At 45.6% G+C, this 18,494-nt stretch overlaps 1 protein-coding gene across 1 annotated transcript in view; it reads left to right on the top strand.

Annotated features, from left to right (window-relative positions):
• LOC142558537 (protein FAM135A-like) overlaps positions 1 to 18,494 on the top strand; it is a 38,812-nt gene that overhangs the window by 16,995 nt on the left and 3,323 nt on the right. The window contains exons 12-19 of the mRNA XM_075670669.1: positions 2,664 to 2,913; positions 5,792 to 5,851; positions 7,213 to 7,310; positions 7,980 to 8,071; positions 8,473 to 8,573; positions 13,745 to 13,896; positions 15,352 to 15,462; positions 17,893 to 18,009. Coding sequence (XP_075526784.1) covers positions 2,664 to 2,913; positions 5,792 to 5,851; positions 7,213 to 7,310; positions 7,980 to 8,071; positions 8,473 to 8,573; positions 13,745 to 13,896; positions 15,352 to 15,462; positions 17,893 to 18,009 — 981 coding nt within the window. The remainder of the gene's footprint in view (positions 1 to 2,663; positions 2,914 to 5,791; positions 5,852 to 7,212; positions 7,311 to 7,979; positions 8,072 to 8,472; positions 8,574 to 13,744; positions 13,897 to 15,351; positions 15,463 to 17,892; positions 18,010 to 18,494) is intronic.

Genomic DNA, 18,494 nt, shown 5'->3' with positions numbered 1-18,494 from the left:
ATTTCTGCAATCCTTCCTCCAAGATGCGTCAAAAAAAAGAAAAATAGTCCGGCCACGGCCCCACTTCATCCGTCAATCACGCGACGTGACGAAAACCGCGAAACTGCCCCTATCAGCTATGATGAGTGTACACACTGATGAGGCATACATAGACTGAACCAAAGAAAAAAATTCCGATTTGAAGCCTTTTTTTTCGACATTAGCCCTCCGCTATCGGTCGAACGTTGTCGGGCTGCGCCCACTTCGCCTGTCGGTCACGCGACGCCTCTAAACCGAGAAATCTCACCACGTCCAAGTTGACGTGTACACATTAAAGATGTATTATTATGCAAAAAAAACTGAGCTTTTTGAGGAATAGCCGAAAACTGCCCCATTCCGAAAGTAATTCTGCCCGCCGATCACATTCTGGCACTGGCCACTCGAAGATGCCGTGGAGAATGGATTTATTTGTGTGTAATAAATCTTTTCCACGACAGTATAACGTGGTAGAGCCATTCCGGCACGTATACGACATCACTCTGCCAACTCTCCTTCGCTGTATAAGGACCTGGTTTAGGAGGCATTTCGATACTTCCGGTGCACGCCGCCGCAATTTTCGATAATTTTCGAAATTTCTTCCCCTATTAGAATGCGGTTGCTGCGGCCATGATTCGAACCCACGGCAATCGCGATCAGCAGTGAACTGCATAGGCGCTGAGAGGCCGAATAATTTGCTTAAAGTTGAAACGTTTGAATGCGCCAGAGTGTACTGTGGCAACTACCAAATACGCGCCAGGAATCTCTCCCCGCTCATTATCTATTTCTACTAATCTTATTTGCCCAGACCACGCGGATAGGTCAATGCAACCACAAAGATTGCACGAAAATTAGAGAAGTAAGTAACTGCGCTGAACCATTTATTTTTCTGTACGATCGAACTAAGACCGCTCACTTAACTAACCAACGTCCATTAGCGGAAGTAAACTTTATACACAACGTTTCCAGTTCTAACGTCCCAGCTGCATCTGACCTACACTTCGTTCCCGAAGATTTGTTTTTTTAACCAGCGCAACGGTCTTTCGAACTTCCGTTTTAATTTGCTTTCTGCTCGGCAACGGAAGTTATAACACAACTTGAAGGGATTGTAATAAGATTTTATGTTCGTAGGTTCAAGTTAATGCACAAGAAATTTGTGCGTCGAAGGGGTCCTAGTACCTCGGATCCTCTAAATATTACTTTTTTCTTTCTTTTACTGCAGATACGGAAACTATTCACTCATGCAAATATAGATTAATTCTGCAGAGGCGGCTGGCTCTTTCCTAGAGTGCCAAATGGAATTAAAACGTACAGCTCAGCAACTACGAAGGAGGCGTGCGCGTGCGTGTGTGTGAGGATTCCCTTGTTTGACCACTGTTGCCTGTGGCGCCTTCGTTCTGTCTTGCTTTGCAAGTCAGTCTGCCAGTCTGTCTGTCCGTCATTTCCAGCATAGTGAACAGCGCAGAGACTGAGATAGCAACTTTAACGGCGGAGAGGTGGAGAGGTCGGCCTGATTGAAGCGCCTCTGTCCTGCTATCCCGCGCTGGGGTTTGAGGGAGCAACAGAGACAGGATGAGGAGATGAACGAGGGCGGATAACAAAACTGGCGATGGGAGCTGCACCCTATATACTAAATTCTATGCAACGCGTACGTGCGCGCTTCACCGCATAACTTGCGGACGACGAGAGAAGCGGTATGCGAACGAAGACGCACTGGCTATATAGGATGGCTTTTATTGAATTTTTACGTTTTCACATGCGTGGTCTACAACCCTCCGAGTACTTTCCGTTTCTTTGAGCGTCATTTACCTGCCCGTCAAGCAACGCATAGATATTGCTGTGCTTTCGTGTTGTCTGATCTTTAACGCTATGGCAGCGGCGAGCCTGCGCACCTAGAAACTTCCGGTCACGCGTCCTATGCCACTGTACTGCGAGAAAACAAAAATGTATCTACTCAATGTACGAGACTTCCTTTTCTACGTTTTCGAATGCGAGAAATGTGTGTCATGTCTCAAGTACTGATATTTATCGTTTCCCGCGAAAAGATACGGTGAAATTGATTAGTAAATTCGTGGGAATAGCCGCGGAGAAGGAAAAAAAAGGCTGTTCAGAATCTGCGGGCTTCGTATTTGCCGCGCTACTGCGTCTCACCGTTGTCGTTCTTGCCCGCTCTATTTATGTGAGGAAAGCTGTAAGCTTGAAAGGTTTCTAAACAGCAAAAGAACAGAAAAGCAAATATTGCAAGACTCCGAATAATGGCTGTTTGATAGCGCATCCGTATACGCCATTCGTACAACGTAAGCCATCTAGCGCATCTTAGAATACCTACCTACTCTATTTATTTACCCTCTAGTATGTATGTATGTATGTATGTATGTATGTATGTATGTATGTATGTATGTATGTATGTATGTATGTATGTATGTATGTATGTATGTATGTATGTATGTATGTATGTATGTATGTATGTATGTATGTATGTATGTATGTATGTCCATCCATCTATCTAATTTACCCTCTAGTAGGTATGCATGTATACACTCATACTCATTATGGCTTACCCGTCGTGCTTGCAAACACGACGGGTAAGCCAAAATACCGTACCACACACACGTTGGCTGTCGCACCCCGCGCACACACACACGCAGATGGCGACAGCAGCGCGCGGCTCGACGAACTGGCCGAGCTGGCCTCGCAGCACTCGCTGACGGCCGGCAGCATGGAGCTGCTGGCGCTCAACTCGCACCCGGAGAGCGAGGTGTGCAACTGCTGGCGTCAGTTCCGCGCCACCAACTTCCGGCTCCGGCGGCCGTCGGCGGCGTCGTTGCCTGCGGCGCTGGTCGACCTGTACCAGGGCACTTCGTCGACCTACTGCTACCGCGTCAACGACACCGAGAGGTAACGTACTCGACTGTAGCCTAACACTAGCTCTCTTATGCCAAAGATTATAGATACAGCGTGACTTTAAAGCTTCTTTCGCACTCGAAGTCGAGAGTATGACGGAAGCACGCCTGGTCGGGATGATGCGTACTGAAAAGGAAGAGGTCCGGACACCGACCGAAATGGTTTAAAACATATATTTTCGTTTCGGCTGCCCACTCGCGGGGAGCCCTGTTCACAATTACAAATGATTGTGAACAAGACTTCATCTTCCTTCCTTTTACGTACTTAAGTATTTTAAGTATTCTTTGGCACGTGAGCCATTTTTTCGCGGTCGTTGATTGGCAATGGCATTTGTAAGCCAAAACGACCTACTGCTACCGCGACAACGACACCGAGAGGTCCATCTTGACTATAACACTAAATCTATTATGCCAAAGAGTGGATGCAGCGTGACTTTAAAGCTTCTTTGGTACTTCAGCCATTTTCCGTGGTCGTAGATTGGCAATGGCATTTGTAAGGTAAAACAAGCTGACCGGTATATACCTTATGAATATGTAGCGAGGCAGAGAGGTTTGGCGTTACTGAGTGTGTTTCTTAATAAGTAGTCGACGGACTGGTCGCTATACCAAAGAACCAGCTTATATAGTCAATCTACACATGCACTACAAATGTGCCGGTGACCAGCTTCTCCCTCCCTCCCTCTCTCTCTCTCTCTCTCTCTATGAATCGAGTTAGGCAATGAAACAACAAAGTGGTATCTGAATAACCTCATCACAACAAATATTCGCCTTCAATCGCACAAATCATTGATTAAAGCATAGCATTCTTTGCCAAAGTGCCTCGAGCGGCAAGTCGCACTGCAATTTTGCGAGCATTCGCGGGTATTCGCTCGCAAAAACACTTTTATGTAGCACGTATTGAGCAAAAGAAAGTTGTACCAGGAATTTTTCATGCTGCTCTGCAATTTTCTCATTGACAATTTTCATCTTATTGTAGTATTTGAGAAGTTCATCGACTAATTAGGACTAACTATGTAATTACGCGGAATGCAAAAAATAATCTGAGTATCTCCAAGTGACGGCAAACAACACAACCTTGGTTCTGTCTAGCTACGTGGTATTTGCATATTTTAAGTCTTGGTACAAGATAGATGGGAACCCTTGTATGTATATATACATTACAAAAATGCAAAAAGTGCAAGAGTTGGGTTGAAGATTAACGTGCAGAAGACAAAGATAATGTTCAATAGCCTGGCAAGGGAACAAGAATTAAGGATCGCAAGTCAGCCTCAAGAGTGTGTACAGGAGTACGTTTATGTAGGTCAATTAGTCGCAGGCGACCCTGATTGTGAGAAGGAAATTTACAGAAGAAAAAAAAATAGGTTCGAGTACATACGGCAGGCACTAACAAAGCCTGACTGGGAGCTTACCACTGCCGTTGAAAAAAATAATGTTTATAATCATTGCATTCTACCGGTGCTAACATATGTGGCAGAAACTCGGAGGTTAACTTAGAAGCTTGTGCAGGTTAAGCAATGCGCAAGGTGCGATGGAACGAAAACGAACGTTAGACGTAACGTTAAGGGACAGGAAAAGAGTGGTGTGGATCAGAGAGAAAATGAAGATTGACGATATTCTAGTTGACATTAAGAGAAAATAAACAGAACTGCGCAGGCCATATATAATGTGTAGGGTGGATAATCGGCGGATCATTAGAGTTACGGGATGGGTGCCAAGGGAATGGAAGCGAAGTCGAGGACGGCAGAAAACTAGACGGATTGATGAAATTGTGTAATGAAATGTATGTGCGTGTAATAAAGAAAGAAAGAAAAATTAGGAAATTTGCAGATGCAGGTTCGAATCACCTGGCGGAAGACAAGAGTAATTCCATATCGCAGGGAGGGGTCTTCGAACTGCAGTGGACATAAAAATAGGCTGGTGATACATGCACATTACAACGTTTCTCGATCCTGCCAAAATATAACAGTGACAGTGCGGCATTCACTACAAGAGCACGTGCGCGCCTTTACTTTTTGTCACCCCAATTTCCTTCCCGACTTTTTACTAAAGGGACAACTAAATAAATATACTATATCTGTTAGGCTTCTAAAGTATATTTTTTCACAGGTATATTGTCGTGAATGTTGTCTTAACAGTTCGATTACAAGAAGATAGAAATAAAGGCCAAACTTTTTTAATTTCGCATCGGACACAAACGTCAGTACGTCAGCGTGACGTCACAGTTTTCAAAGTACTTACCCTCGCTTAGGTCATTGTGGGGGCAGTAAAAGTTTTAGAACCCTGCCAATTTTGGTCGTTGTCTGTTCTAAAACACAGCGTAGATCATCGTTAACCGACAAAATAATTAGCTAGGCCCGAGAAGACGTCGTCAAGATCCATGACGTCACGACGGGCTAGTTCGCGAACTTAAAGACGGCGTCGCCACCAGTCGCCTTTCCCTTTTACGTCTGTTTCTGGCTTTATGTACAACCATCTTTCACAGTAATGTTGGCTTCTTTCTTGCACTATAGAAAGGCGATTTAAAAATGCAGCTCGACGTATGTTTCTTTTTTAGTCTCCGTTTACCACCTTGCACCTTCACAGCAGGGCTCAGACGCACCGTTTTACTGTTCACACGTACAAGGTCTGCTGCTAAAGGAAACGCCAGTTAGAGCTCAATTATGACACGACGACATAGAGAACATTTTCTTTTTTTTTTTCGTAGATGTCAGCCCAATGCGGTCCCATCGGGCTCTCCTCTCTTTTTTTTCGGAGATTAACATAGAAGCGTTTCGCTCATATTAGCTTTAGCACCGGCTAGGTGTTCCCTTTAGGAGTGTAGCGTACCGTGCACGTTCCATTCCTTGTTCTTGAACGCCGAAATCGTTTTGCAGGTTTGGCCACATGAAGAAGAGTCTGTGGGAATCCATGAAGATACCGATTCCGTGGCATACGTAAGTCGATGGCAGCGTCGAAATATCGCCGTATATACGCGTCGAAACTAAAGACGATCACTTCAACTGGAGCTATCGTGTGGGTCTTCTGTTTACTGAGCTCCATCATTTTTGTTTGCGTTACAGTTCAAAATCGTCAACATATCTGCCGACTTGCCCAGTTTTCTGATTTGCCGAAGATTAATAAATGAGCAAATTAAGGCGCGCTGAGAACACGCTTGCCGTGGATCACCGCAATTCTGTTGTTCTGCCGCCAGCGCCTGAGCTATCCCGTGGCCAGAGCCGATTTCACTCGTTAAAAAATTCCTCATTTAGTATTGTACCTGGTGCGTTTACCCGCCCCCCCCCCCATTTTCGGTTGAGAAGCCAATGTGTTTGGGAAGGCCAACTATACTTTCTTCGCTTTAACAGCGTTGTAATCTACAGCTTTTTGCGGCTTCCTTACGGGTTGTACACCATGGTGCCTTTGTAACAGGGAGCCCGCAGGAGGGCCTATCGGGCCGAGTCACAGCAGCTACAATGTACCTCGACCGCGTTGGTTTGTTGCAGACAAGAGTGAAATCGATAAACGACTAAAACCGCACGAAAACAAATGCTGAAAGACGTACGAAGAGCAGAAAGAGAAAATTGTGAGAGGAGGAACACGGAAGAATAAGTTTATCGCGGCCGCTACGTGGTTCTTTTTTTTTTCTTTTTTTGTGCGCAGTCAATCATCATCAGCAGCAGCGGCAACAGGTCCATTACGGGACCGTGGCCTTCTCCAATAGTCCCGACAAAGGACCCCCTCCACCTATCCCCTTCTTTTTTTTGTTCTGTTTTTTTTTCACACAAGCGCTCACTAAGAAATGTTAGTTATAGTTAATGTGTGTTTGCGTAAGTGGGTGCTTGTATGCGAGGGTTTTCTAGCCTATGTATACTTGCTCTGTTGTGACTTGGACCTAGCCACTTGGTCCAATTGTCGTTATAACGCGGTCGTGACGTAATAGTTCTGCGGAAACCCGCAAGGCGGAAAAAAGTAAATATAGGGAAAACCAGGCGTCCACCCGTTTGTATATATCAGTTGCTACAAAGGAACCCCATGCAGGTCTCATGCCTTTGCTTCGAGTAGTTGAAAACTTCGACCTGCCATCTGCTAGCCGCCTGGTTACTCATATGGTAGAGCGGCTGCCCCGGAAAGGCGGTGGTCCCGGGTTCGAGTCCCGGACCAGGACGAATTTTTCTTCAACTGCGAGGCTTTTCGTTCGAAGGACCCGTATGGGTTTCCTTTGTAGCAATTGCTACGAACGGGTGGATGTCTGACTTTCCCTTTATAACGCGGTCACTGCACCCCTGTGATTTGTGAACACGTTTTTGGCGCGCAGGCCGGACGTTTCGGAGCTTGTGCTGCTGAACTTTCCCAGCTCCAAGGCACCAAAGTCAGAAAGCCTCCATCTGATCGTCATGGTGCACGGGATGTACGGTGAGTGGGCACACGCTATGACCCCCAACCTTATAATGCTTTTCACAGACCCCGGTCCATTATCGCGTACCAGTCAACGTCACAAATGTTAAAGCCAATGGCAGCGTTATACAAGGTCCCCGCTATCATGTACGAGCCCTTTCTCAAGGAAAGACCACGTGAATAAGACACGTACACGTTGTTCAAAGTCCACTTGATCGAGCATCTGCAATATTTTCTTTTTAGTTCCTGGTACCCTACGTTAAAGTAGCCAAGTAACTTTTTTAAAAATGTTCTGCTTGCTTGCCAAGATGTAGTTTAAGGGGTTGTACAGAATCGCGAGGGACGTCAAAGTGTTGTTGACTTATTTTCCGGCAAAGAGAGAAAACCTGCGAAATATGAAAAAAAAAAAATGCCTTGTTCTGATGTGCTCGCGATAACCAGCGGGTACGGCAAAGCAGCGTCATCAAACAATCTAAGTAGGAAGGCAAGCTATAGGTCAGTCGAACGAATGATCAACAAATCAGTGTCGTCTTTCAGCTGCTATCCTCACATGAGCTTCCATCCGCATATCAGCTTCCATCCTCAATAAAACGTGCTTAATTTGTATTTCAGACATGCGCCAACCAATGTTTCTTTAGTTCCGTCGTGCCATTGTTGCCAACGTAGGACCGTTCTTCTGGCACGCAGGCTGCTCGACAGACATGCGTCTGCTCCGCGTCTTCCTCGAGTTGGCCCAGCCTCGCTCCAACATTCGCTTCCTCATGTCCCGGGCCAACGAGGTATAGGCTGCACGTCGCGCGCATGCGTGCTCGGTCTGTGAGTTACACTCTTTGTCAAAAAACGTGTCGCTACCGTTTCGCGAATATCGAGGAACTGCGGACGGGGCCCTGTTGAAGGAACACCCTCGATGGATTGTTACCACGCAACATGCAGCCCGATGCCAACGCGTTGTTGTCCTGTAGCGCGCCTGACTCTTAGGTTCTCAGTTGAGTGACTGTATTGTCGATACAGTCACTGTACACTGTCGGTGTGCAGTAAATACACACACACATCCATGCAGTCTGCACTTTGTTGCTGCAGTGCACTTCGTTGCAGTGCACTTCGCCGTTGCTGTAGACTTCGTGAGTAACTGTGAGGCTCACGATATCGTTCTCTCTGCCGACATTATCCGTGTGTCCAGCGGGAGGAAACGTTCAAGGACTTCGACACCCTCGGCATGAGACTCGCGACCGAGATCGTGGAGCACTTGAAGAAATACTCCAAGAAACCGGCCAGGATCAGGTGAGTCCTTAAGACACTGTAACACGGCGGTTTGCCATTTACTCGACCAATATAGGTTTCTGTTATTGGCCGCTTAGATCGTTCGCTCGTTCAGCGAACTATCGAGTCAGTAGTCACCGATGCCTTGGCTTGAGTGAACGTGTGTTTCTGAAGTAAACTCTAAAGCAGCACAGATAGATGGACCGACTTGGAAGCCCAACGTGAGCCAGCAGTGGCCATACTATGGGCAATGATAGCCCAGTGTAACGTCGACATTTACCAGCCGAGCAGATAAGCGAGCGAATTGTGACGTCACACATGTCACTGCCGACGACAGCAGGCCAACGACGCACTACAGCGGTTAAGAACGAAAAGCTTTGAGAATTGACACAGCCTGTCGTACGTGTACCTTCGGCGGCGCACTTAGCGCTGAAACCTCGACAAAATTAACGATGGTCACGCCCCCGATATTTAAAGGTTGTGAGTTCACGTTCTAATGGTAGAATGTGTATTGTCTCTCTCTCCGTACTCGACTACTCTTGTCGCGAACGTGAAAATAAAAGGGAAAAGAAGATTAGGGATAAGATTAGCGTGTATCTACAGTACAGTCACTGAGATAGCCGCGCCATCTTATTATACTATGTAGTAAATCTGCGACGACCTAGCAATATGATCTTGTAATAATCTAAATTACAAATAATCCATATGGGCCTTGTAACGCTACTAAACAGGTGCCAACGCAGGCATCAATTTACTTCTTGAAGCGACTGGGAATATCGACGAACACGACGAACGACATCATTTGAACTATAGAAAGCACCGGAAACGCCTATCCCGCTATTGCGAAAAAAGAAATAGAAAATTCGATTTTCTTGCGATTTAATCAGTGTTGCTAATCTTTGCATGCATAGAGTTTCGTACATATACTAGAGTGAATGTGTGGCGCTAGTGTCTACGAGAGCTGCAAGCGCGGCAGTTCAGCCGGCAATGGGAATGGTGGTCAGTACACATTGCTTTGGCTAAACTTCGTGCTTCTGGCTTTGAACGGCTTCGTGACTTTGAAAACTGATCATTTTCAAGGAAGTACTGCGTTATAAGTATTTAAATGAACATTATTCAAGTTGTCCGACGGCAGGATTCGAGCACAGGACCTCTAGCCCAGAAGCCCGGTATTGAAACCATTACCCCACGGACGCGTGGACAAGTTGCATGAACCGCTGCAAATAGCAGCAATCGTGAGTGTTCGGGGAGTTTTATTGCCTTCTGCATATCAAGAATGGCATAGAATGCGTTGACATTGAGGCCAATGAAGGCAGATAACCGGTAATAAACGAAGCCACGAGAACATCCGAATCCACTAGCTCGAAGATCAGACGAATCCAAGTACTACCCATCATTCTCATGGCAGGTGAACGATCGCAGTGCCCGAGATCCCTCCAGTAATTATTGTAGGAATATCCAAGGTCGCAGGGACCTAACCGAAGCGGGCTTTCTTTCTTTCTTTTTTTTACTTTTTGTTATCTCAACGTCTCACTCGGGCAAACACTCTCAACGTGATTGAATGAGAGACTCCGTAAAGAAAGCCTTATCTGCGGCGATATAAGCAAGCTCGAGTGCGGCACGCCTTTGAACTGCACTTCGAAGGCGTTCTTCGCGATATACGAAAGCTATAGCTCTCGACAACGCACTTCTCTTGACTGAAGCACTTCAAACATGCACAGTAGCTGGGCTATAGAATAATGTACACAGAGACCATACCCGTAGGCTGAGTTAGAGAGTTTGACACGAGCTCAGTGCTTGCAGCATGGGACGCCGACGAGGAGAAAGAAGCAAATGAAAGATAAGAAATACTAAAGGCATTCATGAAGGGGGAAACGCGAATATAATGGCCTTTTTACAATTTATTGCGCTCTCGTACGTTGCTCTCTTTATCTTGAGAACTCTATCGGCCATCTCCATTCGCTCGAAACTTGTGTGATGTAAGAGCAATGAACAGCGCTTTCCTCTTAGTGATAAAATAGAAAGCATGTCGCACTGTGAGGAGCAAACCAACGTCCACCTCTTGCGATGGTTTGTCTATGATTGGATACTCACATTCCAGCTTTTTTGTCAAGGCTGGATGGGAAAGACGGGTGTTTTCGGAATGGCGCAGACTAACGGACATCCAGTTTTATTTTTCCTTCTCACATTTCTCTTGCTTTTTTTCTTTCTTTTGATCCTCGTAGGCTTTACACTATAAGAGCTTTCAAGAAAGCAGGCAGATATCAGAGCACTCTCGAATGGCTTTGCACAGTGGATTCGTGATGGACGGTGATATGTTTCCCCATCTTTAGATCACAAAGATACAGTGTGTACGTGTATGTCCATGTTTTTTTTTCTATTTGTTCCACATTTATAGTCTGGATAGCCGTACTCTTGTCCACGTGGCTACTCGTGTCTGCTCATCGCATTGACGTCATCACATTACGCAACTTCTCCAAATTGTATACACGTGTGCCCGAAGCGCGTGCTGCACAAAGCCAGATTAAATTTTCCCCCAATTAACGGAAACGAAATATCGCTCACGAGAAAGGCGTCCTACAAATACTAGTTGGACTTAATCCATGCGAAACCGTAAGTGAAGCACGTTCCCAAAGTTAGGTAAGGTTGGGCTCTGAGGCCTGGTAAGTGCCTCCACGCTGGCCCCATTGCGAATTTCAGTTATACGCGGGTATCGGTAGGGTGGGACATCTAAGGAGCGCGTTTTACCGCGAAAAATCTTTCAAGTTGGTTTATCGTTAGAGGAGACAGCAGGAATTGGAAATGTCGCGTTGCCGTGCTATTGACCAGGAGGCGAGCTTCACTGTCAGCGTGGACGCTCTCCCCCTTGCAAAGCATGCCACACATGGGTGCAGATATCGACCACATGCCCCGCGGAACCGCACACCATCAAGCACGGCGCCAATCCCACATTCATAATCACCACGCCCGAGCAGTGGGAGGCCACGCTGCTCAGCGAATGCCCGCAGGATCAAAATCTGGGTACAGACCGGCTGCCCGACGACGCCGCGATGACTCGAGGTCTGGCCGCCGCCTGAGGAAGGGAGGCTCCGGTGGGGGCTAGACCCCCGGCCGCCCGCGTCCCTTGACCCCGGCCAGCAAGGACTTTGAATAAAGTTTTCTCTCTCAACCCCTCCCCCCCCCCTCCCTTAGCCTTGAATACAGGGTCCCTCAAGCGACATTACACTTCCCAACCTTCTCCCAGACCGGAGCCGAGGGACACGAGACCGACGAAAATTTCGAATTTTAAGCGATCGTTAGGGAAGGTAAACGCGTGAAGAGCTGCAGAGGACGCACTGAAAGGCCAGTCTCTTACGCTTGCTGTATTTGTGCAATATTAAAGGTTGGGAAGAAAATAACGTAAAATTTAGTCAATTATATTTTAGTAATTGCTCAACTGCCTTAAGAGGAAGCTTTAGCTCGAGTGCTCCTATCTAAATACATGTAAAAGGAGAATTCGTTTTTCTCGGCAACCACTGCACCAAATTTGACGAGGTTTCTTGCATTTAAAAGACAAACTTAAAATCTAGTGACTGTTCGTTTCGAATTTTTGAGTTAGGTCGTCAATTTTTTATTAAAAATTGGCAAAAATCGTAAATTTTCAAAAAACGAAACTATCAAGTTTACAAATCTGTAACTCAACCACTAAAAATGATAATACAATTCTGTGAATTGCATCTAATAGTACATCTAAAGCGGACAAAATTGATATGTTACTCATGAATATGAAAAAATTTAATCATAGGGAAATACAACTTTTGCAAAACCGTTGTAACCAACGTAACAAATTCACGTAAGATGTAAAATGACATACTGAATTTGTCCGCTTTAAATGATCCGATGGATGCCGTTTACAGAACCGCGATATCAGTTCTTGATGCAGAGCTATGAATTTGTAAACTTCGTGCTTCTATTTTTTTCAAACGGTCAAATATTTGAAAATCGTTATAAGAAAATTCAAGTCCTAAATCGAAATTCCGCTTCCAACAGTCACTATAATTTAACTTTCTCTTTCAAATGCAACAAATTTCATCAAAATCGGTCCAGGGGTTATCTCAGAAAAACGTTTTTGCGTTTTACACGTACTTGAATAGGCCGCGTCGGAGTTGGGCCCGAGCTAAAGCTTCCTCTTAATGGCCCAGTAATAGGTCGTTGTTATCAATTACATTTTTAATTAATTCACTGTATTTGTAATCGGCTACTTTTTAGATGTAACGTATACTAGTCTGCTTTAAATGAAGAAAAAATTAATTTGGCTGAAAAGACAACATTGCTGATGATGGAAGCCGAGCCCGCAACTTCCCCACATAGGCGGGCGCTTCCATATCGTCGCAGCGTTTGATAATGAACGGCTATTATATAACTTCCCCGCTACTACGCTAGATGCAGGCTTAATACACCTTGCATATAAAGACAGCGGCGAAAAACTTGAAGATCCCAAAATTATGAGGCGCATGGTGCTCTACGAAGGCTGACAATAGATACATTTCTCTACAATACCGAAGCGCGTGAATGCAGTCACGCGGAGGTTGTGGGTTCGGCTCATACTCGTGGTGAAGCTGTCCTTCCACTTTCATTTCCCTTTTTGCTTTACTAAGGCGATGACGGGAGAACGGCAACTTCGTGCCAAGAAATGCTGTATCACTACTTTGCGCAGTAAAACCGCGTCATCTTTCCGCAGTGTTTTAACACTTTTAACCACCCTGCTGCCAGAAACCATGCCAACCAGCATGCTTTTTTTTCTTCACCGCGCAGCTTCATTGGCTTTTCCTGCTGCCAGAAACCATGCCAACCAGCATGCTTTTTTTCTTCACCGCGCAGCTTCATTGTCTTTTCCTGCTGCCAGAAACCATGCCAACCAGCATGCTTTTTTTCTTCACCGCGCAGCTTCATTGGCTTTTCCTGCTGCCAGAAACCATGCCAACCAGCATGCTTTTTTTCTTCACCGCGCAGCTTCATTGGCTTTTCCTGCTGCCAGTCACCATGCCAACCAGCATGCTTTTTTTTTCTTCACCGCGCAGCTTCATTGGCTTTTCGTGCTGCCAGAAACCATGCCAACCAGCATGCTTTTTTTCTTCACCGCGCAGCTTCATTGGCTTTTCCTGCTGCCAGAAACCATGCCAACCAGCATGCTTTTTTTCTTCACCGCGCAGCTTCATTGGCTTTTCCATGGGCAACGTCATCATCCGCTCGGCGCTCGCCAAGGCCGAGCTGCGGCCCCTGCATCGCTTCCTGCACACGTTCCTGTCGCTGTGCGGGCCGCACGTGGGCACCGTTTTCAACACCTCCTTCGTCGTCAACGTGGGCGAGTACAGCTGCTCTATGCAGACGATTTGCAGCGAGCAGTGCGTACAAACGAAAAGAGATGGCGCCACCAGTCTGCTTCGTGCCTGCACCCATTAGCGGCCTTGCGTGAAGCCGGACAAACCTCGAGTTGAGAGAGCCGCGGCGCTCGTTCTAGCGCGTCATTTCGTGCTCGTGGTTTTCTGCGGCGCCGTTTCTGAAATGAACCCGTGTACCAACTCGGCCAATTCTGTCAGTTCTCAACGAGTAGTGACGAGCCGAAGAGACGCAGACGGCGTTTTAAAAGGCGCCTCCACTTCGTTTCGTACTTAGCGCGCGATGCCGCGGAAGCTTCGAAAGTAGTCCGGCCGAAGACTCAATCCGCGCTATTCGCATGCAGTAGATTATTTACATGTGCGACGGTTTTCTGCGCGACATCTACTCCATACATTAAAACTACAAGTTGCGGACGTAATGTCAAGTCAAATTAAGTATTATTTGCGCACCTTTGTGCTTCTGCAGCACGCGACGTACTATGGTTTAGTCGCGAGCACCAGCGGTCAATTCGCGGCGGCCGCTGGCTGTAGAAATGTGTTACTCCGCCCATTCAGTGGCAAATGGGTTCAGATATGCGACACAGTCCATGTAATCAGTACGTCACATTCTGCCACAAAGAAGAAATACTACAAAACACATCATACCTTGCTGGTGAAGCAGCGCACTGCACGGACACAGTAAAGACACACAAGACGACACTCGCTGTATTCGCATTCGCAACTATATTATTTCAGAACACATACTTCATAGTTATATACCTGCGCACCCTCAGGCGTCAAAGATAATCAAGGCAAGATTAAAGGCGTTTTTTAAAAATAATTTGCCCGCGCATACTCGGGCGTCAAGGATAGGGCACCTATCTATAATGGTGTGCAATTCTATCGCATTGTTGCACCCCTAACAAACATTTTTTATTACGCAATTTTTTCTTCCTTTAGTGTTCTTCCAAAAAAGCAACCTCACCATGGCTTAGATTTACAAATGGCTAACTGATACGACCCTCTCCCCTCTTGTGAATGTGAAAGGCTTCGATTATTTCCCTGGTCAGCTGATCCTTATGGTGCGATGAAACTAGTATCATTGTTTCTTACTTCTGATAAGGAAGGTTATTTTGTAATCGTGCCTGAAGGTCTCTTCCAATAGAAGGCGATGACAGAGGTCAAAAAGAATTTCATCCGTGTCGATGTAAAAGCTAAAAAGGTGAGGGATAAAGCAGCCGCATTATCGGCAAGTAAGAATTTTGAGCGACTTGCTTCTTAAGCGCTCGTGCAACCTGCACCTCGAATTGTTTTTCGTGGCTAAAACACATAAGGTTGGCGTTCCGTTCAGAGCCAGAGCCATGAGAATTTCAGGTTTCATTCATTCACTCGAGCTCCTCCTCTGCCTTTCTCACGCTTTTTTTTTTTGTTTGTTTACACAGGCATGTGGTATCTCCAGCGATTTGAGCACACCGCATCTCTGAAGCAGATGATGCTCGCGGATAGTCAAGACGTTCGTAAAACGTACCTCTACCGTCTCAGCCAGGACAAATGTAAGTACGGCGAACAGTTCAGCACATGTACTATATGCGTTTCCTTTCATGTACTCATCTGCTAACAATTCGATCGTGTGTTTTTCTTGTTTCCTGAAGTGGCCCTTTGGCGATTAAAACATGCGTTAAATGCTCAGCCAGTAATTGTTAAATCCCAGAGGTCGCACATGGACTGTACATGTTATGCGCAGTGTGTAGAGCATCGAAATGGTCACATGATGGGCAAGGCACGCGTGGTTTTCACCATAATGTCGCTTGCCTTAGAACGCCAACCGTGAAGAGACTTATCGATGGAGCATGGCTTACAGAACCTTTAAGAACATAGAGTGCTAGTTAAATAGAAACTAAATGTTGTTAACGCTATGGCTGTCTTCGAGCGTATACTTTGGTGCACCAGGCATGGCATAAGCTTTATTTTCTTTTAAGTAATACATTGACAACGTCATCGACCTCGTCACGTCTGTACAAGTTTTGCTGAAGTAATTAGTCGAGGTAATTTATCTCGGTTTTTGCCATTCACTCGCCCAGGAACTCAAACTGCTAAGCGGGTTTAGGTGAAAGGTCACGTGTGACAGAATCCACTCATGCTGCATATCAGTCAATTGTGAAGCGACGACGTCTCCATGGGTGTAGACGCTTGCTCGTTTGTGCTGTTTGTAGGCTGCTTGAATTTTTTTTTCTTTTAGAAATTTAGAAATTATGAGTAAAAACTTGGAACAGGTACGGACAGAAACTAGTTGCGAGACAAAATGATATTTTTTTTTAATCGGCAAAGTTGCGTTAGGCTACTCTTTCTCTGTTTAGCTTAGGCACATGTGAAATTTTGTAGTCTCGGACATCCATCGTCATAGATTGTACTTCATAAATTTCACGTCGGCATCGAGCGCGTCTTGCCGGAGTTGATTGCGATACTCAGCCAGTGAACACATCGGCATCTATTTACCGTCTACAAGATATACTGACAAGATGGGCAAGACGTCTTGGCGATCGTGTGACGCCGTATAAGACGTTTTAAAAAAAAATATCAGAATATTTCTAGAACGTGTAGTGCCCGTCTGGTGAAAACGTTGTTGGATATCTAAAGAACTTGTAACAAGTGTGGCTGTGCATCACGCAATTTGAGAATATACGACTCCTCTCCTAGACGTTTCAGAAACATCTGTGCTTAACGCTTCCACCAGATGACCTCTTCAGGCCTAAAAGGTATGTATAAAGCATCTTGTAGTAGGCTGGCTGGTGATTACCGTATAGGCGACTTGTGAATACCTGCCTTTGATGGGTCGTTTTTCGTTCCGCAAGATGACTATCTCACCCCTGAAAGTCTTCTGTGCAAGCCAAAGCACCGTTGTTGTTAAATAATCAACATTTTGTCGTCGTCATATAATGCAAAGTGGATTAATGGAGCCAGACCCAGTGTTGATCCAATCGGTGACTGGACCAAACAGGAGAGGTATTTGTGCATTTTAAAGCTTAAATGCACGAGTAGAACTGAAACACTAACAGCAAACGTCTTCTACCTCGCGCTCGTAACGATTCGCAGTGATTTGGAGCTGAAATATTGCTTTGAACCTGCCGTTTAAATACAGTAATAAAAAAAATATGGTCAAGTTCTGCTGAAGTAATTAGTCGAGGTAATTTATCTCGGTTTTTGCCATTCACTTGCCCAGGAAATCAAACTGCTAAGCGGGTTTAGGCGAAAGGTCACGTGTGACAGAGTCCGCTCGTGCTGCATAGCAGCCAATTGTGAAGCTACACGTTAAAGATCCACAGGTGGTCGAAATTTCCGGAGTCCTCCACTACGGCGTGCCTCATAATCAGAAAGTGGTTTTGGCACGTTAAACCCCATAATTTAATAGTGAAGCTACGACGTCTGGGTGTAGACACTTGCTTGCTCGTTTGTGCTGTTTGTAGGCTGCTTGAATTTTCTTTTAGAAATTATGAGTAAATATTTCATGAGCACAACATGGTAAATATGGGCGGGGTTAATTTACACCCGCGCGTCGTGATTCAGCGGAAGCATGTCTCATGTTTTGTGCACTCGAGGAAACGAGTGTTTTTCACAATAGTTGGTTTTGAGATTACAAAAAAGAAAGAACCAAACGCTCTAATACATTAAATGGGGAAGGACGATGATATATTACTTAGAGAGAGAGAGAGAGAGAGAGAAGGGAAGAAGGAAAGGCAGGGAGGTTAACCAGACTGAGTCCAGTTTGCTACCCTACACGTGGGGAGGGGAATGGGGAGAAACAGAGAAAGAGTAGCCTAACGCAACTTTGCCGATCAGAAAAAAAAATATAATTTTGTCTCGCAAGTAGAGTCTGTCCATACCTGTTCCAAGTTTTTTGTAACAAAAGCTGGCCTGTATGTATCACACAGTGCATCTATTTTTCTTGACTGGCTCTTAATACGCCGACCAATGCTGTCACGCAGCCATGACTAATTTCAAGAACATCTTGCTGCTCGGCTCAGCGGACGACTACATCGTTCCGCTCCACTCGGCGCACATCAAGTTGGCCAAGCACATCGTCAGGGATACCACGCCCTTGGGTGAATATTCTGCCCGCACCTTTCCCTAAGCCACGCAGCCACTATAAACACATAACGTAACAAACGACGACCCTGCAAGTCTGTTTAGCACATAGTATAGAAATAAGGTAGTTGTCATGGGATGCCTATCAGGTGACAGCAGTCACACAGAGAAAGTTTAATGCAATTAAGGGTAGTGCCTCTTTATGTCGCTGCTTTGTTTTGTTTTTTCGTAGAAGAATTTATCATTCTTTTCATCGCCTTTTGTTATCTCTTGAGCCTGATGAAGTTTACGCACGAGTCAAAATATTTTTTGAAATAAACGAACATTCAGGCGATGGTCTCGGTGTTCGTCTGGTTATATAGGGTTGAAGGTAACACGACAGATGTACCTATTTGCACACAAGACTGGCTGGGCAGTATGACGGCGAAAACAAAGGAACAGGATCATTCTGCAAAACAAAAATTGCGGAAGAAGTAGTCGAAACGCATCATGCGAATGAGGC

This window comes from Dermacentor variabilis, chromosome 9 (genome assembly GCF_050947875.1).
Source record: "Dermacentor variabilis isolate Ectoservices chromosome 9, ASM5094787v1, whole genome shotgun sequence".
Taxonomy (NCBI): Eukaryota; Metazoa; Arthropoda; class Arachnida; order Ixodida; family Ixodidae; genus Dermacentor; species Dermacentor variabilis.
The sequence above is the reverse complement of the archived record's forward strand: the minus strand, read 5'-3'. Positions and strand labels throughout refer to the sequence as shown.